The sequence below is a fragment of the Betta splendens genome, chromosome 9, assembly GCF_900634795.4.
Source record: "Betta splendens chromosome 9, fBetSpl5.4, whole genome shotgun sequence".
In the NCBI taxonomy this organism is placed as follows: Eukaryota; Metazoa; Chordata; class Actinopteri; order Anabantiformes; family Osphronemidae; genus Betta; species Betta splendens.
This window is the reverse complement of record NC_040889.2, coordinates 20,368,648-20,393,553: the sequence shown is the minus strand read 5'-3', so window position 1 is coordinate 20,393,553 and position 24,906 is coordinate 20,368,648. Positions and strand designations below refer to the sequence as shown.

General features: G+C 41.7%; 2 protein-coding genes across 6 annotated transcripts; one reads left to right on the top strand and one right to left on the bottom strand.

Moving 5' to 3' along the window:
• Positions 1–675: 675 nt before the first annotated feature.
• On the top strand, positions 676–24,801 carry iqgap2 (IQ motif containing GTPase activating protein 2). Of its 5 annotated transcripts, none has more exons than XM_029162056.3 (38): positions 676–1,036; positions 2,921–3,020; positions 7,059–7,215; positions 7,598–7,675; positions 8,010–8,086; positions 9,616–9,683; positions 10,834–10,947; positions 11,043–11,221; positions 11,387–11,474; positions 11,577–11,740; positions 11,934–12,021; positions 12,342–12,505; positions 12,612–12,772; positions 12,948–13,072; positions 13,200–13,363; positions 16,130–16,220; positions 16,659–16,826; positions 16,923–17,065; positions 17,162–17,332; positions 17,661–17,744; positions 17,913–17,984; positions 18,081–18,150; positions 18,554–18,762; positions 18,953–19,102; positions 19,205–19,368; positions 19,521–19,745; positions 19,923–20,063; positions 21,012–21,096; positions 21,209–21,441; positions 21,804–21,936; positions 22,118–22,220; positions 22,299–22,440; positions 22,915–23,002; positions 23,097–23,309; positions 23,398–23,558; positions 23,713–23,856; positions 23,948–24,056; positions 24,248–24,801. In XM_029162056.3, exons 1-38 carry the CDS (start codon positions 994–996, stop codon positions 24,359–24,361), a joined length of 4,983 nt encoding a protein of 1,660 aa, XP_029017889.1. In that variant the 5' UTR covers positions 676–993; the 3' UTR covers positions 24,362–24,801. The 5 variants fall into 5 exon arrangements, with proteins under 5 accessions (XP_029017889.1, XP_055367567.1, XP_055367568.1 ...); XM_055511592.1 differs by having other exon boundaries at positions 22,118–22,226; XM_055511593.1 differs by lacking the exon at positions 676–1,036 and adding an exon at positions 1,134–1,152 and having other exon boundaries at positions 22,118–22,226.
• f2rl2 (coagulation factor II (thrombin) receptor-like 2) lies at positions 13,357–15,306 on the bottom strand. The gene is given in 3 exon segments (XM_041072192.2): positions 13,357–13,865; positions 13,868–14,839; positions 15,064–15,306. Coding segments are annotated over 3 exon segments (1,134 nt in total). The 5' UTR covers positions 15,128–15,306; the 3' UTR covers positions 13,357–13,767.
• Positions 24,802–24,906: the final 105 nt, after the last annotated feature.

The following is a 24,906-nucleotide window of genomic DNA, read 5'->3' as shown; positions in this document are numbered from 1 at the left end:
GTGAAGTCATATGAAAACTCAGCTGTATGTGCAGAGATCTATAAGTGTGAACATGTGAAGAAATAATTGCCAAATGATGCCCTGTGAATAATGTTAGTGACTAGAAAAGCAGGGATTGCAGACTGTGCTGCTTTTGGACATATATAAAATAAAAACTATGTTCTCTAGCAAATTAGACAGTGTATTTATTTTACAATATATCATATATCATACCGAAAAACTCCATATCCATTATGTTTTTAATGTCTATTAGACCTGCAGTGCAGCAATCTGTTGTAACTTTCTGTACTTGAGCCATTCTGTCCATAACCTAAAACTAATTCTGCCACCTAGTGGCTGCTTTGGGTGATTACATGTCAAAAGTTTTATACAGATTAATTTTTTTAAATTTTTAATACTATATTTATATATTTTAAACTCTTGATTTTTTGTGATGATTTATTTCTTTAAATGATCTTGATTTAATACAGTTTTCCGTATAATGTTAGTTTGATATTGATGTTTTTCAACAGGTAGTTTATAATATGCAGATAAAGAGAATAAATAAATTAAAAACTACAGGCCAAATGTAACACTGAATAAAGTAGTAGTGAAACAAACAAAAAACACAGATCGTCCTGAGGAGTAGCAGTATCTCTTGCTGTGCTCGCTGTCCGTGAACGCAGCATGATTCACCTTCTGGCCAGCAGGTGTCGCTCGGTGCTGGAACCTCCGGCTCTCGCTCCGTCAATCATTTCACTTGAGAGCGCGGTGAGGGCGAGAGACGAGGACGGGGACGGAGAGCACTTTGATCAGGAGCTACGCCGAAGAAACGCAACAAGCACAACGCAAGTGACAGGGAAACGGCAGCGTCCAGCGAGCGGCAGCGTCTTTCCAGCGGAATAGCGTCACGCGCGGCGGCTCGTTTGATTCATAACAGTAACTGACGTTGGCTTCGTTAACTGAAGTTACTTCCAGTTCAGACGCGCTCGCAAGTGGAGGAAACGAGGCAGGATGTACCATGAAGACACCGCTTTACAGAGGCCCCGCTATGGAAGTGAGTAGCAGCCGTCACCGGCAGTTTAATGCTAACCGTGAACTAGCGACGCCTCAACCGGCGGAGGACGGGGGATGAAGGCGACGCCGACGCGGGGGACGTTTGATGAGCAACAGGTGGTTGACCGCGCGCCACTGTCACGGGAGGTGTGGCGATAGAAAACGGTAGAAAAATGTAATGTGGTCCAATGACACGTGCTCTGAGCGAACCGTTACCTGGGCAGGTGTTGGAGAAATGCGCCGTGCTTTGACGGCGGCGCGTTCAGGGTGCGACGGCGGCGCCGCCTGTCAAAGTTTGGGCCCCGGGCTCTTTGGCGTTGCCTTCGCGGAGCCGCTCACTGTGTTCCCGTGATTTTTATCTACGCGTTCAGCGGCGCTCGCCAGCCTATCAGCCCGTCTACACGCCGGGCATTTTCTCATGGCTTAACCATTAACCTTGGATTTTATGCCGCTGTGGTGAAACGTGCGAGCGGGGCTCCAAGAGCACGTTAAGAATGAGACCGAGGCCGCTGATGCGAGGCTTCGTCTGTCAGGGTTCACCGCGGGTACTGTATGTTTCCACTAAGCAACATCTGTGGCTAAAGTCCACCTTGTGCGATAACGCCAATCAATTCTGTCATCGGTGGATTCTTTAGTTTGACCCATTGAACCAGCTGTGCGCACACACTGATGTTTGTTAGTCTCCGGATCAACCAGGCCGCCTTTCTGCTTGTCTGCGTGTGTCCTTAGTCGACCCTAGATGCCTTTGATCCTGCCGTTAATGCTCCCACGCAAAGTCACGCTCTGCAATCGGTGTTCTGAACGCCAGACGAACCTTAGTTCTGTGAAGTGGACCCACCTAGCAGACCTGGTCCTTATTTGTGCTTCTCCGTGGTCCTTTTCTGAGATGAGGCAGGAGATTGAGTCATCATCACAGAGCGTGGAACTCACATCCAGTGGTCCTGTGACACACAAAAGCAACAAACTTATCCCGAGAGCGCAGACGGGCTCTTCCAGGAAGTGTGTGTGAGTCAGTGGGGGTTGTGTGTAATGGCTGCACTTGGGCTGCTTTGCCTCAGAAATAAAAATAAAACCGCACATACACATTTTAGACCGACCTGTCGCGGGTTGAGCCAACACGCACGTGCTCATTAATTCCTTTGTCGTGTGTACTAGACTAAATGTACTGTAACTGGTACTGTATAGTGACAGCTCATTGTTTTTGAGTCTCATGGCTTCAAATAACACCGTTTTTCACTTCTTGTTGTTTGATACTGTATATTGAATCAATAGGTTGAACCAGTTTAACGTGACATCACTAATAGCATACAGCGTGAGGAGGCGTCTGATTGACTGTGTCCTCATCGTAACGGCCACAAACCTTTTTTATCATGTAAAACTGAACTAAAGCCAGTTAAATAGGTTTAAATGTATGAGACCCGTGTCAGGATGCTGGGGTCAGTGGACTGTGAGGTCTCAAAGCGTGTCCCCAGGTCTGAGATTGTCCATTCACTCATCCAGAGACAAAGAGATGTGATTGGATTAGAGTGAGGTAAGAAGTCTCAGGAGAGAGGAGATCTCATCAGGCTGCAGGTAAAGGTCAGCTCCGAGCAGAAGTCCCTTGTCGGTTCAGCACCCCACAACGGCCCCAGTGATGGGCATTTTATTTTTCTGCTAAATAAAGAATGCAATGAAAGATTCTGGAGGTTAATAAACCTCCTTGAAAAAGAAATATGCTCTTAGCCTTGCTGCTTTTCTTTTTTTTTTGATAAGATAAAACTAATAATATTCATAGATAGAAAATCCAGATAATAACACAGTCCTGCCTTACCTACAGTACATTTATGTATTTATAGTTCTGTACAGCATGTGATGATGACAGACTCTTCCTGCTCTGTTTGTGAAGCCATCCAGGATGATGAGCGGCTGTCAGCTGAAGAGATGGACGAGAGAAGACGACAGAACATCGCTTACGAGTACCTTTGCCACCTGGAGGAGGCCAAACGGTAAGAGCGGATGAGGGCAGGAAGGAGGGAGAGCCTCCAAAGGCATTTCACCACTTCATGGTATATGTTAAACCACCTTGGTGCAGTTTTTCAATGATAACTATCAAAATCACAGGGAGCGGTGGAGAAGTTAAGTGATGCAGGGACAGCGAGATTCGAGATAACAAACCAGGCAGGCTGTGGTTAAACGGTGTTTGTCGTAGCGTGCAGCTGTAATCACAGATTATGCACGTGAGGTACTGTAATGCACGGAGCACCGAGCCATCACGAAGGCTCTTCAGGACGCAGGAGGAGACGACTTTGTGGAAGGAGCGTCTGTCTCTCTGCTGCGCTGTCAACTAACATAAAAATGAAAAACCTCAGGAACTGCGTGTGTAGACGTTTGGTCTTGAGCTTCACCTTTTAATGTAGAAAACAACATTGAGTTGTACAATAGTTAAACCACTTCCTGCCCCCTCTCTCTGAAGCATCTGAACAGGAACAGGAAGCGCAATAAAGCATCTCTGACTCTGTGATTTTGCGACAGCTCCTCTCGGTCACACATACACAGATTCCCAGGACGGGATTAGGCTGGCGGTGATGCAGCCTTTTGCTCTGGTCTGTTTATATGCTGTATGCGACTCGCTTACGTCGCCAAGATGCACTTTAACTACGTAAAGAGCGTAAAGCTAACGCAGTCATTCAACACCATGGGACCACACCTAGTTCATAACACATTGGTATTTTGTCAGTCTGCTGGCAGACGTTTAATTGAAGGCTTTAACCACGGCCGGCCTCAAACTGACCACTGTTTGACTGGTAGAGACACACACACACACGCACTTTCCTTTTCCAGCACTTTCCTCATGATGCTGCTGTCCCTCAGTCCTGACGGCGTGGAATGGAACCTATTCTGGGACAGGTGTCAATTTAGATTAGGATTAACACTGACCTATAACGAGGCGATCAGCTGCATAGGCTTAAGTTGTGCTCTCTGGGGTCAGGAGTCATTGAACCAAACCCAAAGTGGAGGAGGAAGCTCCTTTTAGTACACACACTGTACGTGCAGTAGGATGTGGTCATTTACCCAGCTGTAGGTCACTCTCGAGATCAATCTGAAAAAGAGTTGGATGCCATATGTATTGTAGTGAGATGCTGAACACACAGTCCATTAATAATAAATATACAGCCAGCTTTGCACACTCAGCTTTTCTTAAATACAGTTGCTGTCAGTAAAGCAAACATTTCCTTTAAGTCAGTAGTTCTGAGTCGCCTAATTACTAATTGTGTAAAACCTCATGCAGTCACATTTTGTAGAGGAATGTGGTCAGTTAAAGCGGTTCTTACCACCACATTAGTTTTAGTGATATAAGGTAAATAATCTGTTATGCTTTGACTGGAACATCGCGCTGTAATTAGCAGCTTCCCAACCTGACCTGGAACGTGCTGTACCCCCCTGAGCCACGGTACAATCAACGATGCAGTCAGAAAGGACCAGTCCTTTGTTAAACTGGAACTCTTATCCAGTATGATAATGTCGTCACTGGCATCATGTGCCTGCCACAAAATGGCCACATACACGGTTGGTTTAAAAAACCTCTGCTTCCAGTGCTTCATGACGCACTGCAGTGGATGTGAAGGTCATCACCCTGATCATCTTGCGTAAACTAGTTTTTTTTTAATTAGAGTAAATAAAGACGCTCTGTTGTTCAAAGTCACCTACTGTAGGTTTTAACTAAATGTTGTTGGTGTGGTTGTTAAAGACACACCTTTACGCACGCACGCACGCACGCACGCACGCACACACACACACACACACACACACACACACTCTTCTGTGGTAGGACTTTGTACCTTCACTGAAGAGCAAACAGTTGATAATTTACGTTTCTGTTTATTTATTTATTTATTTTTTCTGTCATTAAACACACACAAACTAAAACTCATGACCAACATGACTAAGCAGTATGACACAAAAATATATTATATGTAGACAAAATACTGCAGTTTGATGCAGCAGCATTGGAGCATGTGTTGCCTTATGCTCCAAAAAGCTGGGCCCAGTGAGCCCAGTGAGTCCAAGACTGGACAATGACAGGAAGAGCTGCTTTACTGGGTTGTAAACAGGACTACTCGTCTGTCCTGCCTTAGCAGACATATTCTCCCGTCATTGTTTTAAGCACAGGATATGACATTTCACAGGAGACTTGTCCTCCTCATGCAGGATGTGCATTCGACTGTATTCCCGCCAAAATAAGTTTGACCACTGTACCACTGGCATTTACTGCCCAGTATGTTTATGTATACTGTGTCTAATTGGCTCTAATTCTCATGTACATCATCTCCTTGACCTCAGCCTTTAAATGTGCATCCATTAACCTCAACCATTCAGATGAGAAAGAATATCAACTTTTAAATTATATATATTTTTTTGTTTTAAGTTAAACTCCCATGTTCACGTCTCTGACTCAGTTCCAGAGACTGTAATCCGTTTTAAAGATTGTCGTACTGGAAGAGGTAACAATACTTTAACACACCAAGAGTCACCTTCATTGGCTCTGAAACGCTGATGCATGGAGCTTCTTTTATGATCTGTGCAGTCAACTGGCATAATTGATTACGTGCGGCTGCTTTACTGCTCAAGGTGTAAGACCTACGCACACCTCTGTGTTTGTGTTGACTGTGCATGCTTTGTCCTATGTGCTGACACATATTTTGTTAGACTGCCGCCCACATGGACCTAATTAAACTAAACAAGACATCTGTGGGCACATATGTGGGAGGGATGGATGAAACAAGGCAGGAGCTGGTGGTAGTGTAAGCAAGGTTTGTTTTGGTGAAGAACCATCGTGACAGACAGTAGGTGTAACCTTAGCGACAGATACTGTGTCACTTCCAGGAAGTCAGATAATGTGTAACACATTTTTACACTCTTACTTTCACTGAGCTCACAAATCATTCACTAGCAGTGTAATGGATTTTCTCTAATATATACTGTATGTGGGAATAGAATAGAAGCAACCGATGATCTGAAGCCACCATTTAAATGTAATTCCATGTAAAAGGTAAATGACATCACTTTGCAAGAAGGTCAGTATCACTAAGATGTCCCTAATATTCTGTATTCAACATCCTCCATGAATGGTTGGTGCAGACTATTCGTATGAATAATTGGTTGTTATTGGTGTTTACCTCTGTGAACAGAAGACTAAGCACCTCAAAGGTCAGGCTGCATGTCTGTCCTCAGCCCCCATCCTTGAGCATGCTGGCTACGGTGTGGGCGTCGCCTGTAACAATGCCTGGTTCTCTGTGTCCGGTGAACCACTTTGTTTCTCTGTTTAACCAAATGTCTTTCAGGTAAATAAACTGTGGCAGCAATGACAGAAGGACATTTGCAACCAGGACACTGGTGTGTGTCATGAGTAAATATTGCACATGTGGGATGTAAACTAAAGTTGTGACGTTAACACTAATTTAATAAAACTGCAGTCAAGTATATATTGATCACAAGAAATGGTCAAAAGTGTATCTTAAGTTTTACTTGCTCCCATTTAAAAGTACTATTGAGCATAACAGTATCCTTTTATATCCTATACTGTATGTATTATTCTGCCAATGCCATGTTTAATGATTATTATTATAATAAGTAATATTTATACTCATTAGTCTTAGTATAAGTATTGTCGTATGCATGTACAGCACATGCTCTACTGCCTGTAGTCTGTGCTTGGCTCTGGGAGGGTGGCATGTGAAGGGAAAAACAAATATTGACTTGCTGACTACATGCAAGAATTCAGCCACCTAATGCTGTAACTTTGCACTGCACTGATCCCTGGTGGCTGGATAAACGGATGGTTTGCAGCATTTCCATGTACATTCTCAATGTAACCATTGCATAAAAGTCATTGTTATAAAGATGTTAATAGGCTATTGCTCCTGTTTCACTGGAGGTTAACTCGTGCTCTGTAACATACAGTAGAGCTGTAGACACGCTTTATTTAATTTATGGTGAACTTGTGCTAACTTGCTAAAAACTGCTGTTGGTGTGTGTGTTTCCAGATGGATGGAGGCCTGCCTAGATGAGGACCTGCCTCCTACCACAGAACTGGAGCAGGGACTGAGGAATGGTGTCTACCTTGGCAAACTTGCACATTTTTTTGCACCCAAGATGGTTTCAGAAAAAAAGCTCTATGACAGAGACCAGTCCCGCTACAAGGTAGAACTCTGCTGCTTTGCGTTTTATTTACCTTCATTGTACGTCGACAGGAATATTCATCACCATGTTGCATCCGACAGGAAGACTGTTTCCATATCATTCAGGCACTTCCTGACCGTTTAAACGGCTTCAGACAGCAAAGGGGAAACGTGGCTGGCAAGCGTTAGGGACAGTAACAGGCTGCTGCGGTTGTCGGTTCAGCTCTCAGTATCTTTCTAGCATGATTTCACCCTTGATTTTAAACAGTTAATGATGCTATTACTGTAAAACCCCAAATAATTAGCTAGGTGTTTTCACATGTAACACAAATTCTAACCAATTATGTCAAATTGTATATTATAAGGTGGCTTCATTTGTGTCTGTGCTCATGTTTCATTTTCAGAGCAAAGGGCTACACTTCAGACACACTGACAACACAGTGCAGTGGCTCAGAGCTATGGAGTCAGTGGGACTACCCAAGGTAAGGTGCTCATACTGGGACCAGTAACATGGGGACCTCCCTGCTCAACCAGGACTGGACATTTTGTGTTAATACTCCTTTACTGCATTGGGGGAAGAAAAATGTAGCTGCAGCTGGACCAATATAACATGTAACTTACTGTAGTTTAAAACAGTTTTACCCCTTTTGAAATTATCCTTCTGTTTGTTATATAGTTTGTGTTTTACATTCAACTGGTTCTATCATAAATTCAATGTGCAGGGAAATTATAATACATGCTGTACTGTACTCTCACACAGCTTCATAGTAAGGACTGTATAGACACTGAGTAAAGATGCATGCTTTCTACTTTCAGATATTCTATCCTGAAACAACAGATGTGTACGATCGCAAAAACATGCCCAAGGTGGTCTACTGCATCCACGCACTGAGGTAGGGCTGCAGGTTTTACCTGCTTCATGCATTTCTCTCAACAGCAACTCTAAGATGTTCTGGTTGCTTCTTCCTGATAGTGACACACCTGACTGCTGAGTATAATTTCACTTTTCACTAAGAAGGAACTGAAAACCACTGAACTAACTGCTGCTGTTACAGATGGTGTCCGGTATTAGGAATTAAGCTGTGTGCCACTGGGCAGATTAGATTAAGAAAGCATTGGATTTGTCTGTAGTTCAGGTGTGTGGTCATAGTATTTCTGATGACAGATCACGGTGTAATTCACAATAATTTAGCAGTTCTTTTATTGTCGTACTTGGTACAGAAATAGTATTTCTGTTGTGTGTATGTGGACCCTTTTATGATGTAACATCTATTGTAGGTCAAGGTCATGTTGACTTTTATAGCTATTGTTGCTGTGTTGGTCATAGTTATAGGCCTTAAAAGTACCTGTTTGCTCAAACAGAAGTTTATTTTAAGCACAGCACAATTGCACTGAAGGGTAAATCTTATCTATCTGACCCGTCCAGTGAACCAAATGCAGTTTGAAGGAGCGGTTATGTGAACTGCGCGGATTGTTCTCTGTTGAAGTGTTTTGGTCAGGTCCTGAGAGATTTTATTTCCTTCCCTCCTTCTGCACACACGTGCGCTTCCTTCCTGCAAATCCAACTTAAAGTCCCACAAGGACATAGTGAATACTCAACTTCCCTAACTACAAACACAATGACAAAGCAGCTGATACTCTTTCATGCTCAGTGTGGTTCAGAATTAAAATTAAACACAATGTAGTATAGAAATATATATATATATATACAAGTATACTGGTGTATACACATTACATGCACACTTACCACACTTGAAATGGAGAGATACAGTGTAGTGTTGGATTTGCTGAATAAATAGACACGTGGATTTAAACAAGGGGGATCCCGGAGAGAGTTGCTTTAAGCTACTGTAGTCAGATGATGTCTGTATCCTCTGTGGCTCGTGTTGGGCCAACTTTATTAACTCCAGTCAGCTGTTACTGTGATTGTGTCAGACCAAATCAGCTGCTTGTCTATTAAAACTTTAGTTTTTGTTTAAGTAGAGTTTAAATAGTTGTGTAAACCTCCCTGTGTGCCAAAGTTAAAGAGCATTTTATGTTTACACATACACACAGCAGCCTAACCAGCTACAACTGCTCCATCCATAGTAGCTCAGGCCAGACCTGCCTCTGAGATCTATAATTCATTACCACTTATCGTGTACCTGCAGGAGATGAAAGTTTTATGAAGTTTCCAGCCACCTGCTTGTTGAATTAATGGCTTGGTGGTGGACTGGGCCTAATAGCTGCTGTCAGCTAGTCTGTTGCAATCGTGTACTAACCCTGCCACCCTGTGGTGGAAGTAGGACAGCACTGGTTTAACTACAAATAAAAAAACAGAGACTTGCTGTGAAGCTGTTGATCTGCAGAATGTTTTGAGGATTTAACAGTTGAATTTTTTTTGCATTAACGATGTCACTCCCACATGTCTTGTTTAATTCAGCTTGTACTTGTATAAACTGGGCATCGCACCACAGATCCAGGACCTTTTGGGAAAAGTGGACTTTACAGGTGAGTTTGAAACCGAGGAAGTGAACAAAAGAGCAAAAATATAAATAGCCAAATAAAAGCTGAAATCATTAATTGCTTTTACATTGAAGGATACATTTTACCTAAGGGCTTCTTGGAAAATTGATGCTTATATGTTTATTATGCGCATGGTTTCATAAAATTAAAATCCTCTGCTATCTGAGGGTAATTTTTCGTATTTTAATTGAAAAGCATAAAAGAATGATTGTGTTCTCAGGCATGTTATGTTTTATGATGATCTTATAAACATGATGAAGGTGCCTGAATAATCCAGCATTTTAATTAATATAAATATACCCTGCAGCCATTCAGGTTTAATGAATATGCACAAACTATCACGCTTCAAACCTTTTGACTTTAGAATGAAACTTTTATTATAAATGCATCTGTGTCTTTAACTCATTAAGGTGTCTTTATGTGGTGTGTATTTATTTTAATTGCTTAAACATAAACATTTTTATAACTGTTCTGAAACTAGTTGTGACATCATTGTAAATAAACCATTTAAAGCAAATATTTCTTCAGTACTGTACAGAACATAGTATAAATCTAAGAGCTGAATGGCCAAAGTTATAATAAAAGTAATTGTAAGCCAGTAATTTCTCCTGACAATTTTTAGCCAACCAGCAGAATACCAGCGTGTGATATTCTCACAGCATCTGGCCCTTTACTCCATTTATGCTCTGATTGAACACTTCAAATTTCCTTCCTTCCTTCTTCCTCTGTGACAAATGTTGTTCCTCTGTTTTACATCCACTCTCTATGATGGATATTTACATTGGTGTCTAACTCTGGAAATATTTTGACAGCTGGCTCAAATATTTGGCCTGTGAGGAGAATCAAATCATGCTGAGTAAAACAGGAGGGTTACAGGAGGGTTCATTTACATAAATGAAGTTTGTCAATATTTATTTAGAGTTAAATACAATAACAGATCACCGGCTGTAGGTGCTATTGGAGAAAGTAAATAATAGGTTTTAGAGAAGAGTAATTTTTATTAAAAGCAAGTCTTAAAGCTATTGATGAAATATATAAAATTACAGTTCATGCAGTTTAATTGAGGCTTTGTTTTCCTGCCAGTGACAAATATTTACATGTTGAATATGTTATGTGTTAAATATTGTTCTTCCAGAGGAAGAAATCAGCAACATGAGGAGTGAGCTAGAAAAATATGGAATTCAGATGCCAGCTTTCAGTAAGATTGGAGGTATCCTGGCCAATGAGCTCTCAGTGGATGAAGCTGCTTGTAAGTCCCTCAACACTTTAAACCTTTAAGTATTAAAAACCTGCTGCTGACTTTTGACCAATTTTTTGTTTGTGTTTACGGTCTGATGTTTTCAGTACATGCTGCTGTAATTGCGATCAATGAAGCAGTTGACAGAGGTCAGGCATCTGTAACCATGGGAGCTCTGAATAATCCTAATGCAATGCTAAGAAACATCCAGGAGGTTCTGTCCCAGGACTACCAGGACACATTGTTCCAGGCCAAAGCCCGTAAGCAGGATCATTCCTCAGGGAGGGTAAGAAAACCTAACACAGAATCATCATTTATTTGTATAATAATATAGAAAAGTCATTCAGTCTGTCATGTCTCATACAAAAACTAAAAAAACAGGGGCCCGTTTCCTCCCAAACTGGTTAAAATCTAAAAATAAAATCTTTAAGTAACCTTATCTTTCTGTTAGCGCTCCTCCGTCGCCACTGAAGAAAGAGATGTTTATGAGGAACTTTTGACTCAGCTAGAGATCCAGGGCTGCCTGGATTCTGTTAACAGTAAGGACTTATTCTTTTTAAATGAAAAGCAAAAAATGAATGAGTTGGTGCAGTATTTTTCAGTGACTGACTAAGTGCCTGTTGTTATTGTTCTGGTTCCAGCTGAAGCAGCAGTTAGAAAGGTCGGTCAAGCGGTGTCGTCCCAGGATGTTGATGCTCTGCTGGCTGCACTTGGGCTTGAAGCTCTGGCTTTGCTGGGTGTTCAGGACTCAAACCGCCACTGGTACCTGGAACACTTTACCACTTACTGCCAGCATAAATCCAAGGTCAGTCCGCACTCCTGGGTCAGGGAGCTAGTTAACTTATTTATTTTATATTCACATGCAGTAAATAAGACCTGTTATAATAGAGCTGCTTATTATAGTCATTCATTCCTTCCTTGTCCTACATCAAAGCATGGGGGGGTAATCATGGGATCCTGGTGGCATTATTTTGTGTCCGATGCTCTTTGTGCTGCAGGATGGAGGACATGCCATGTTTGTGGACAAGGAGGAGATTCAGCGAGTTGTCAGCTCTTGCAATGACTTCGCTGAAGCAGAAAAACGAAGTAAGGACCGTACCTTACTCACAAAAAGAAACTCCTTGAACAGAGTCACCTACTGTATAACATCCCATAGGAGCAGCTATCTTATCATAATTTATTCTGTTGCCCTTGTCTACTCTTATTGTAATTTATGATGACATACTGTAATACTGCACAATTTAGTCCATCTAAAGTATCATCTGCCATAACAGTCTATTCTGTCTCCTCAGCATTGTTGTTTGAGTACAGCGTCATGCGCCTTTTGATGTTAGCTATGGGCCTTTGCAAAATTTAATTCAGTCTACTCCAAAGCACTATTTTAATTGCTATAATGTTTTTACTAGAACTTGAAGCAGTTACTGCGATCAACACTGCCATTCGCCTTGGTAACGCAGCGGACACAGCGGAGAAGCTGATGAACCCTGAGGCACAACTGCCAATTGTCTACCAATCTGCTGCCAACCTCTATCAGGCTGAGCTATTCAGTTTGCAGCTACAAGGAGGGCGGGTAAGACATGATGTCTAAACTGAGAATACTTTAAAGAAGCTGCAGATTTGCTTATACACTTAAGGTCAGTGCTAGTTAAATATCACATCACACATGTGTTCATTAGTCTGGGCTGAGCCACGAGGAGCTGAGTGTAGCTGTGGAGATGCTGTCGGCTGTAGCCGTGCTGAATGAGGTGCTCGACACCAAAGACCCACAGGCTGTTATTGAGCAACTAACAGACTCTCCTCTGGGTTTCACCAACATGGACCAGGACAACCTCAACAGGTACAGTAAGAGTTACATATGCAGAATGGTTGAAATGTTAAACATTTTAATATATCAAATAGCATTTTTGTTATAATTATCTAATTTTCTGTCCTGCAACTATTCTCTCTCTCTCTCTCTCTCCCCCCCCCCCCCCCCCCCCCCCCCCCCCCCCCCCCCCCCCCCCCCCCCCCAGATATGCTGACACACTCATCCAAGAGCGTGCTGAAGCACTTGCCAGGGGCCAAGAGTTTCTCAACTGGAATGACGTTCAAAAGTGCATAGACACAGTCAACATTCAGGTCCATGAAGAGCATGAACGTAAGAAAGTCTTGCATATTCATGGTTAACATATTGTCCATATTGTCAAGAGGACTTGACAAACCTTTTTGTTTAAGCCATAAACCAAACCATTAAGCTTCACATGTGTCTCGTTTTCTGCTTCCAGGCATTATAGCCATAGCTGAGATTAACGAGGCACTGAACTCAGGTGATCATCGGCAGACGCTTGCAGCTTTGTGCTTGCCCACAGCCAAGCTGACAGGTGTGAACCCTACCACAGCCAAACACTACCATGATGTCTTACAACATACCAAACAACTTCTCTGCCAGGTGAGTCGACGCGTATTTAGATAGATGTGATGAGGTTTTATATAGACAATGTGAGTTACCTTCCAATACCTTAACTGCAGTGTACAGCAGTGATATTGCACAACATGACTTCATCTTCCTCAGTGTTTTCTGGAGATGCCGAGCAGTGTCTCATTCCTAAACTAATATTACATGTATTTATATACATGTTATATTTTGCAAACAGACATTTTGACATTTTACAGGCCTTATTCCATTATTATGTCGCAGTCGCAAAGGGTGCCATGTTTTTGTGGAATCTATAAAGGCTGCATTGTTTTTACGGTAGGCTCCATGTCCTGTCTTGAGGTTGACATTGTTGTTGTTTGGCGTGTTCCCTGCTGGGTATCAACAATAGCTGAGTCCGGTGCTCTGTAAATAGAGTCTCATGTCTTAGCTGCTGTCTTAGCTGCTGGTGGCTGAGATATCCCACGAAATGAAATGAACTGTAGTTCGGAAGCCGCCATCTTGGAAATGAGCACACAAAGAAAGGATCTAGACAACTGTGGAAACAGCAGAGGCAAACGGCAACTCTGTAGTCTCCATACAGTTTGTCGTCGCCACTGGTAAACAGACGGATGTAGTGTATGATGTGCAGGATACCGCTGGGCAAGAAGCACACCACAAAGATGACAAAGACTACGGTGCTAACCTTTATAAAAGGCTTCCAGTCACACCCAGACTGACTCAGGTGGTACACCACTGACGCATGGGTATAGATGCAAATGAGGAAAGGGACTATGAATCCTAAACAAGTCATCATCAGCCTGTAGGGCCCCAGGAAAAGGGAATGATCCGTTACAGGCTGCACGTCATGGCAGGTGGTGACTCCCAGCTGGTTAATCTGGTAGCTCTGTCTGACCAGGAGCTCAGGCAAAACAACCATTCCAAACAGAATCCATAAAACTATGCATGTCCACGCTGTCAGCCTAGTCTTAGCCAGTCGTCTGTAGAGAAATGGTCTGACCACAGCCATGTAGCGCCTCAGACTGATGCAAGCTATAGTCTGAGCTGAGCAGTAAACATTGCCATAAAACAAGGCTGTGACGAGTCTGCAGGGGGCTTCCCCAAATATCCAGTTGTTTCCATTGAAGTGGTAGTGAACCCGCAGCGCTAGGGAAAGCAGGAGCAGCAGGTCGGACAATGCCAGGTTCAGGTAAAGAATGACTTTGTATGACGGCTTTGCTCTGAGTCTGACTCTGAGAAAGCTCAGAATGTAGGCGTTGGAGGGGATCCCCACCAGCATGGCCAGGATGTAGGATGAAGGTATGACCCAGGTACTGAGGGGCCCTGTGGCATAGGCTGTCACGGGAGCACTTGGGTCCACGTCAAGCCAGGGGACTGTGCTGGGATGTAGCTTTGCTGGCATGGGGGTGTTTTTAGGTCTGCTCCTCCTTCCTCCAAAGGTTTTTGGTATCAGACCAGTCGAAGTGCCAGTCAAAGAACTGGTTTTGTTTCCTGAAAATTAGTAGGAAAAGAAGTATCATTATTATTTTACTTTATTTAACAAATTGTTATTTTTTTTTTAAATATAATACTGTATGTACTAATTATAATAAAAAGACCTACATGTACGTTGTTTCAATAAACACAACGGTCACATTTTGAATCCCTGGCTTAAAAAAATGCAGTCTTTGAGTAAATAATTTTATAAGGTAGTTTTAACAACCATCGTTACTTACCCTCATGCTGAAAGCTCTGAACTGCGATCACAAAGAGGAGTAACCGTGACACAAGGCTGGCCATATTGCTCCTCAGTCTCGGTCCCAGGATTTTGAAAGCTTCCTTGTTTTCAGCCTTCCCGGCGTTGCTTCTTGTTAGAATTGTAAATGTGGAAGTTCTTCATCGGTAAAATCGTGTTTCTTTCAGCCCGACAGTATGACTAACACTGTGTACTCGAGCCCCGCTTCCCGCTAAACTGGGTGGAAGTGCCTTTCCTGTCCAGGCTTGAGAGCTCAATTCCTTTTTGACAACGAGCGTATCAGCCCACTGACTCATTGAGGCAGGGATCACTGGATCATAAGGGATTTATCAACAGCTGGGCTTTCTAACTGAATGAATGCTGTTACGGGTTTATTGTGGTGTACTTTAGGTACTTGGGGTTTTGATTTGAATTAATCTGTTGGTTGCATTTATTTAAGGGTTACAGCATCAGTGTTGTTGTGGACTTTGGGGATTCCTGTTGTAAGTTTCCTAATAAAAATCTTCTAAATCTAATATACTTGTACTAAACAACAACTACTGTAGCCTGATAACAGTATATACTGTAGCAAAACATGTTTATTTTTTTACTTGACTTTATTGAATATTTAGTATTGTGCATTATTGTTAGTGGTTTGTACCATTTTACAACTAACAAAAACACATTTCTGCAGTTGGAACAAGACTGGGAAAGAGTTGCTGTGTTATCACTGCTTTACTGCTGATGTGGTAAACAGAAAAACTATATTTAGTCCGTTCAGCGTGTTTTAATGGTGACTTCCTTCCTGTTGGCCCTGTGGTCAGTGGTACCCCTCCTACCAGAGTTCTCTAAAATTAGTTTTAGTACAAATACCAAAGTCAAGCTGGATAAACATACTTTGTGTACTACTGTGTGTTTGTGTTGTATCTGTTAAGAATTACTCTTTGCATTTTTCCTTTTCTGTAGATCTTACTTTTAGACACAGGAGATGGTGCTGCCAGTTTCAGCACACCCAAAAAGCACAATCCTAATAGTTTAATGACCTTGTGCATTTTCTCTGATTTCAGAGCTCTGGAGATGAATCTGCAGTACTGTGGCTGGACCAAATCCAAGAGGCCATTTTCACAGCCAACCAAGATGAAGAGGAGGCTCTCAGTTGTGAGAACATCACAATCATCTTCAAAAGATTATAAAGTTGTTGGTTAATAGTTAAAACGTTTATTCAATTGGCACATACATGTAGAATAGCTTCTCATTATCCAGGGGATGTGCTGTAGCGATGTAACTGCACATTGGTACTGTATTACTTCAATAGTGGATAATCTGCCATGATTTGTTGTATTACAGAGCCGCCAGACACAGTATAAATTTCTGTTCCAGTGGATGTTTTCCCTCTGAACAGCTCTATTTTTTGCAAACATAGTGTAAACATAGACATTGTATTGTACAATAGGTGACCAGTGTGTTGATATTGTAAAGCAGTGACACATACTGTACTTCAAATATAAATGTGTATGTATAGAGAGACTTTAGATCGCATTTTATAATTAATGGTGTAGCGTGAATATTGCCTTTTAATCATGTGTACTCTGCTAGTGGCTGGAGCAGTAGCTGATATTAACAAGAAGGTGGCAGAAAAGGACTCCCAGAATACATTGCAGGCTCTACAGGCTCCCTGTGCCGGACTGAGAGCGGTGCTGCCTGAATGTGCTGACACGTACCAGGAAGAACTGGCACAGAGACAAGCAACCAGTGCAACTCAAGGTAACTGGACTTACAGTACCACTATAGTATATAGACCACTGTAAAGGATTGTTGCCTTTCAGTTGAACTTTGTTTCACACAGCCTGCTTTCCTCAGGAAACACAGAGAGTCTGTGGGTAAGACATAGCATCCATGACAGATATGACTACTACTATAACCTGGAGACCGGTCAGGGCACCTGGGAGAAACCTGGTGACTTTGAAGACAATGATGGTCAGCTCAGTAAAGAGGAAATCCAGGTACCTTTTCCTGAACAGCACCATTTTAGTACAGTTTTGAATACAATTCTTTTTTATTGATAATATGTTAATACGTGAAAAACTCTTTCTCCTCAGAGTGTTGTCAGCTGTGTGACTGCAGAATATAACCGGGAACAGCTGTGGCTGGCCAACGAGTCCTTCGTGACCCAGCTGCAGGCGAGGTTCAGGGGTTACCTAGTCAGGACAAAGTGTGCTCAGAGAAAGGAGTATCTACACCAACAGGAACCACATGTCATTAAACTACAGGTAGTGTGGCCACTACGAATGGGGAATGGAACACAAGAAGTACAATTTAACAATAGACCACCTGTTGAGTTTAATTGGTTACTACCATTATCAGTGACCCCGGAAATTCATCACAAGGTTGCAGTTGTGTTGTTGTACCTCCATATTTCTATGGCTGTGGTAACACTTGCTGCATCAGACTTACATGTTCTTTGTTCTAAACATGAGATCGCAATGTACAGAAATCAAAGCTTTGGTAGCAATTTGATCACACACACTTGTTACAAAACTGTCATCTTCCAGTGTGATCTGTGCATTTTTATTTATGGCTGTGCACCTTCTTTTTCAGGCTTCCTGGAAAGGCTACAAACAAAGAAAGATGTACAAAGAAAGGATGAATTTACTTCAGAAAAATGTTGCTACTGTTGTTAGGGTAATTCTTGTCTTGTCTTTTATAAAATATTTTAAAAAGTATACTTAAGACAGGGTTAAACTATGATAGCTGGGAGTTATAAATGTAAACCAATATTAATAATACAACATACTGTACAGTACTATAGCTGTCACTTCAAAGACCTAAAATCAAACCTGCTTGTTTTAGATTCAGGCCATGGTAAAAATGTGGAATGCCAAACGTAAATACAATCAGAGGTTACAGTACTTCAAAAACCATGTAAGTATTACTTCAATCAATCATCTTCACTGAGTAGCATCCTTTTAGTTTTGTTGTTTGTGTCATTCTGTGGTCTTGTTACTGTATTTGTTACAGGAAAAGGAGATTGTGAAAATACAGGCATTTTTAAAAGCCAACAAAGCCCGAGATGACTACAGAACCCTGAGTGAGTCAACAAGGCTGGTTTAGACTAGTGCAGTTGCCCGAGGCTACATTCATACATACACATATTGTAATGTGTTTGGTGTCTTGTCTATGGTCTTGATTACTGTTATACTGCAACAATTATTAAATTAGTGTTTTCTTATTTTTGATTTGGGTAATTGTAGCATATTAGTAATGTTTAGTCATCGCACTGCCGTGTGTTTTTCTTTTGTAAATACAGTGTGTGTGTGTTCTGAAAGCACCAGTTAATTTTAAATATGTATTTAGATGCATGTACTTCATGTTCATATTAAAGTAAGAATAAACATAGGGAACTACAGTACATAGGAAAATTGTTATCACTTGTGTACTGTACAAATGGCTTACAACCGGTGTGTTTTCTTTCTTCATATTCCAAATCTTAGCGGGTGCTAAGGACCCTCCTCTGTCAGTGGTGCGCAAGTTTGTTCACTTGCTGGAGCAGAGCCCCTTGGATCTGCAGGAGGAGCAGGAAGTAACACGACTCAGGGAGGAAGTGGTCACCAAGATTCGCTCCAATCAACAGATGGAGAAAGACTTGAACCTGATGGATATAAAGATTGGACTGCTGGTTAAGAACAGGATCACTCTGCAGGTTTGCAGCCATCGATCTAATTCGCATTTCACACCACGTTTGCTTCCTCAGCCTCACAATGCCAAGTTGAATGTTCTGCCTTTGTAGTCAGAGTTTCCTGACACTAAATTATAATAGGAACCTTGTTATTATTCTTCATCCAGACCAATGTGTGTTCACATATATGATGTTTGTTTGTTTGGTTGGAAAGGACGTTGTGTTCCATAACAAGAAAATGAACAAGAAAAATAAGTCCAGTAAAGATGACCTGACAGCAGGAGACAGACTGGGCATCAAAGGGCTAAGTAAAGGCAAAAGACGGAAACTGGAGGCCTACCAACATCTATTTTATCTGTTACAGGTGATGCCATCATGTTTTACTCTACTGAGACAATTTACTCATTGTACCCACCCTACAGTAAGGGGGTTTCATTACATAACCTGCTGCTTCTCTGTGCTACAGACCAACCCATCCTACCTGGCTAAGCTGATTTTCCAGATGCCCCAAAACAAATCTACAAAGTTTATGGACACAGTGATCTTCACCCTGTACAACTATGCCTCTAACCAGAGAGAAGAATACCTGCTGCTCAAACTCTTTAAGACTGCTCTGGAGGAGGAAATCAAGTGAGAAGCATTGCTCTTAACAAACCTGGTCCACACCTTTTTACTAGTTCACTATGATAATGTTTTTAGTAGTGATGGGGTGGATATAATACAGTACTGAGCGTGTACAAATTTATCACTTTCTACGCTACCGTCTTCTGCCTGTGTTTCAGCCTTAAGGTGGACCAGATCCAAGACATAGTAACTGGGAATCCAACAGTCATCAAGATGGTGGTGAGCTTCAACAGAGGCGCACGAGGCCATAACAGTCTAAGGCAGCTGCTGGCTCCAGTGGTCAAAGACATCATTGAGGACAAGAACTTGGGCATCAACACCAACCCTGTGGACGTGTATAAAGCGTGGGTCAACCAGCTGGAGACAGCTACTGGGGAGGTCAGGTAAGGCCAAACCGAGGGCTTGATATGTAAAAATGGGACTAGCCATTTTTGTTTTTTTAACTGTTTGTTATAGATTTCATTTGACCAGACATGTATGTGCAGTAATATTACCAAAGTAAACCCCTAAATTATGAGCATGAACACATTTCAGCTTTCACTTCTCTTGTCTCACCTCAGCAAGCTGCCTTATGAAGTTACTCCTGAGCAGGCCATGGCACATGAGGAAGTTCGCAACAGGCTGGACGCATCTAGTCAGGCGCTACGGGCCGCAACAGATAAGGTCCTGAACTCCATTGTGTCCTCACTGGATAATATCCCGTAAGTTCCATGAGCTCTAGTCTCCTTTTTCCCTCTGTTTCCTGTGAATGTTATGTCTTTAGAGGTTGAGGATGTAGCATGATTTCTGATTTGTGTTTACAGTTTTTTGCCCTTTCCATCTAATTCAATTGTGATTAAATACATGTACAGTATACTGCCTTTTGTGAAAATCTCAACTTTGATAGATGTTAATTTACATTTTGAGGCCTATTATTTTTGAGCAGTTGTTGCACTGGACTGTCTTCTGTGGTCCACTTCAATCTGCTTCACTACTGTTCTAACAGGAGAATCCTCATATAAACAAACCCATGTTATTTCTACAGTATGCAACAATAAATTACTATTGTAATTACTTGAAGGACTTATATCAATTCCACTGGAATAAATACATTTCCATTTCAATCTTGTTTTTAGTTTAATCTGTTTGTTTTCTCATGATCTATTGAGGAATTTGTTTCTATTTTACAAGAAGAAAAACATGGCCAGGCAGGATATGATGTTATGCTTTTGCATTGCATTTATCCACTCATTGTTACCGTGATGTGTCCACTACATATTAAGTCATGACCATGACTTAATATGATGCAAGCTGCTGTCAGGTTTGTCAGGAACAAAACAAAACCCTGCCTTGTGTGACATGATACAGTTCACTATTAGGACTGAAGCTTAAGTATTCATTAAAACAGTTCAAAGGCAACAAATGGCACCAGTGGTACTAATGTAACAAAAACATCTAACGATAAACATAAAGAAACAACAAATCATCTATTCATCATCTGTACCACTTACTGTATCTGTACAGTTACCATTCAGATGATGAGGTTTCTATTTATTACATCATTTATTTCTCCTGTTATGAGCTTGCTTGTCATCTTTTATCATGTTGTATGTGATCGCATGCTGTTTTGTGATTCATGTTCCATCCCATAATGTTTGTTTTGCATGTAGTTATGGCATGAGATACATAGCAAAGGTTCTGAAGAACAGCCTCCACGAGAAGTTTCCAGATGCCTCTGAAGATGAGCTCTTGAAGGTAGAAGCACTGGAACGCATTTGTCTAAACATTGTCCCTGGGTGCAAAAACGCTGCTATCATTCACATCATAGAATGTGTTTGATCATGTATTTTTTGTGTTTTAATCACAGATTGTAGGAAACCTGCTGTACTACCGCTACATGAACCCGGCCATCGTGGCTCCCGATGGCTTTGACATCATTGACATGTCGGCAGGAGGGCAGCTTCACGTAGACCAGCGCCGTAACCTGGGATCCGTGGCAAAGATGCTGCAGCACGCGGCTGCCAATAAGCTGTTCGAGGGCGAGAATGCACACATGACCCCCATGAACAACTACATTTCCCAGACATACCAGAAATTCAAGTAAGAAGAAGAGTAAAATGTTTACAGCTGAGTTCCTGCACTGTTCTCTATAGAAACTGTATTGAGTGTAAAAATGTTTAGCCTGTTACATGTTTATTACATACAAGACCCTGCAATGAGGCAGTTTTTGGAGCGTCAGAGTTAAGCACATGTGTGGAGGGGTGTATCTTGTGTTTGAAAAATGTAGGGCTGAGTCAGCATACGTGCATTTATTGACCCTCATTTTTGTAGGTGTCTGAGTCATTGTTACTGGAAACCCACACACAGCTCCTTTTCTGGGAACTGGAAAAAATTTGGTTTTGTTTTTATGTCTGATTGTTTGATGCGCACAGACTGATAACAGTGGATTCTTTATCTTTCAGGCTGTTCTTCCAGTCTGCATGTGATGTACCTGAGCCTGAGGAGAGATTTAATATTGATGAGTATTCCGACATGGTCACCTTAAGCAAACCGGTCATCTACATTTCAATAGAGGAGATAATTAACACGCATTCGGTAAAGCCAGCCATAATATGTTGTATGTCTGACACTGCGTCAGTTTTTGTATAAAGTAATAAATGTGTGTGCATATATAAAGTTGTTAATAAATGTGTAGTTTCTCTCAGTTTGTCACGTGGTTACACTTTATTGTTTTAGTTTTTATGGGCCATCAGGACTAACTGCATGTGTTTTTCAGCTCCTCCTGGAACATCTGGAGGCAATCTCTCCTGATCATAATGACTTACTGCATGAGCTGCTACAGGACCTGGGAGACGTCCCTGACGTAGAGACGTTGCTTGGTACTGGTAAATCATGAGTCAATCACCTCTTGACTCTAGAGCCCTCATCACTTTACACCGTCTGCTGCTCTGTGTCAGGTGAAGGAGCAGTGGACCCAAATGATCCAAACAAAGAGAGTGTCCTGGGCCAACTTGTGAAGACGGAGGTGTCTCTCACCCTAACCAGCAAGTTTGAGCTGCTGGAAGGAGACGACAAAGACTTAAAGACGCTCATGACCAAGTGAGTTCACTTCAACTGTAAATAAATCCGAGTGGCTGTGTATTAAGGATTTAACAGGATGGGGGGGTAGTGGAGTGGAAAGGAATATGTGGCTCTCAAATATGTATGTTTCATGTGCCATCCTCCCCTGTGTTTGTGGGAGAAACGCTCACTCAGCAGTGTGTCTTTGTCATCTTTCCTGCTTCTCGTTTCGTTATCGTTTCCTGCCCAAGAAGGAAGGGGTTTAGTGGTCTGGGTTATCTAGCTTCTGAACATGCATCCGTTGCAGTAAAACTGTACTGGACAGTCGTTCGCTTGTTTCTTTTTCAAGCGATTTACACAATTTCAGCCACTAACATGAACAGAATCTTAGTTATTATGAGAAGGAGTTATAATTAAACTTGTGAAAACATTTAAAACATCTTGATTCTCTGCCTATTTAATGCTGTGGAGTGTTCTTCACAAAGTTGACTTTATTTTGTTTTTGCCCTTTAGGACCAAAAGGTTAATTGTTGATGTCATTCGGATTCAACCTGGAGAGAGTTTGCCTGAAATTCTTGAGACCCCGGCCACTTCACCTCAGGTGAAATTATTAATAATGAGGGGAAATTTTGGTTTATCAGTGACTAATTCAGTTTTGATCACGTGTAACATGTTGGTGCTCTTCTTTTCTAAAGGAACTTGAGCATGCGAAGGTCGCAGAGCGCCGAGCCGTCCAGGATGCTCAGACACCCGAGGGTCTGAAGAGCAGCCCAGCAGTGCTGGAGGACAGTCAGCTGCCTCTGGAGCAGAAGAAGAGGAAGATCTCGAGGAACCTCCGGAACATGGAGCAAGCTGGCCTCATCACCGCTACTAACAAATACCAGGACGTCATCAATGACATATCTAAGGTTCATTAGCAGTTCCTCACACAGGAAGATGCAGCCGCTTCAGTGCAAATGTGAAGACATTCTATTAAGTCTGTCTAATAACTTACAGGACATTCGCCACCAAAGACGCTACAGACAGAGGAGGAAGGCTGAGCTGGTGAAGCTCCAGCAGACCCTGATAGCACTCAACTCAAAAACTGCCTTCTACCAGGACCAGATGAACTATTATGATACCTACATCAAGACCTGCCTGGATAATCTCAACAGGAAGTGAGTTCATGCTCTCACAGCTTGTTAGGTTTAAAATCATTAGTAGTACCTGCCTCTCATGACCTTGCATCTTGTTGTGTTTACATGGTTTGTTGAACATAACTTGACTTTGTGTCATGTGCTCAAACATGTATTACTGTGTTTGAATGTGCAGGAATTCACGCAAATCTATAAAACTGGACAGCAAAGGAGACGCAAAAGGCAGCAAGAAGTGGAAACCACAGTCTCTGAAGTACACTGCAGCAAAGCTGCATGAAAAGGGAGTTATCCTGGAGATAGAGGGGCTTCAGACAAACCAGTGGGTTGACCACAATGCACATGTTTTACTGTTCCATGTTTTTCTTTATTTCTTGTTACGATTTACTGTAAACGTCTTTTTCATCTTTCAGGTTCAAGAATGTCATGTTTGACATTTCACCCACTGAGGAAGTTGGGGATTTTGAGGTAAAGGCCAAGTTTATGGGAGTTGAAATGGAAAAAGTCCAGCTTCATTTCCAGGTAAACATTCCACAAGTTCATCAGAATTTCACGTGTTGACGGTGCAGTTTAATTTCCTCTTGCCTCCTGCTGGACTACCAACGGGAACCATTATGGAAATAGGGCGACAGTAATATTTTCTAGTTCACAGCAATGTCAGGAAACTCTGGCTTAATTTGTTTCGTTTTATTTTTGTTTCATTTCGTGTCCAGGACCTCCTCCAGCTGCAGTATGAAGGCGTGGCTGTGATGAAGATGTTTGACAAAGCCAAAGTCAACGTGAATTTGCTTATTTTCCTCCTAAACAAAAAGTTCTATGGAAAATAAAGACGTGAAGTGGAAGGAGCACGTTGTGGCTTCTGACCGTCAGTTCAGTCTGAAATCATCAGATGTTGCAGGACAATGTTTTGTTTCATCTGTCTCTAATTTGACAGATATCACCAAAATGAATTACTACCTTTTGTATTTCCTAAGTGATGATTGTAAATGTACTGTATTTTTAAGAATTAATTTGTAATGGTATTTTAAGAAATGCAATGTTATTGTTACCTACTGTAGCATGCAAAAAAACAGATTTGGTCTGTGGAACAACAACAAAAACAGTAGCTCACCAGTGCCTTTAAATTAAACTTTTAAAGAAACATGTTTAAATTAATAAAATGTTTAATAATTTTTAAAGCTACAATTGATATTTAATATATGTATTGTTAGTACGCAGATTATTTGTAATGGTCAAATAATGTGCATAATAAATTACACACATCCAGTTTTTTGCTTTGCTTTGTTCTTCAACAGCCAGTATTTCTGTCTGCACTTTGAGAGAATATTTTTGTCTGAACTTTCCTGCCGGTGCTACATGCTCCTCAGTAAGA

Bases quoted from the DNA above. Each gene is read 5' to 3' on its own strand.
- iqgap2 (XM_055511592.1), top strand. From the start codon at position 994: ATGTACCATGAAGACACCGCTTTACAGAGGCCCCGCTATGGAA. The intron at 12,022-12,341 runs GTAAGGACCGTA...TGTTTTTACTAG, and splicing joins CGCTGAAGCAGAAAAACGAA to AACTTGAAGCAGTTACTGCG. The intron at 21,442-21,803 runs GTAAGAAGAAGA...TTTATCTTTCAG, and splicing joins CAGACATACCAGAAATTCAA to GCTGTTCTTCCAGTCTGCAT.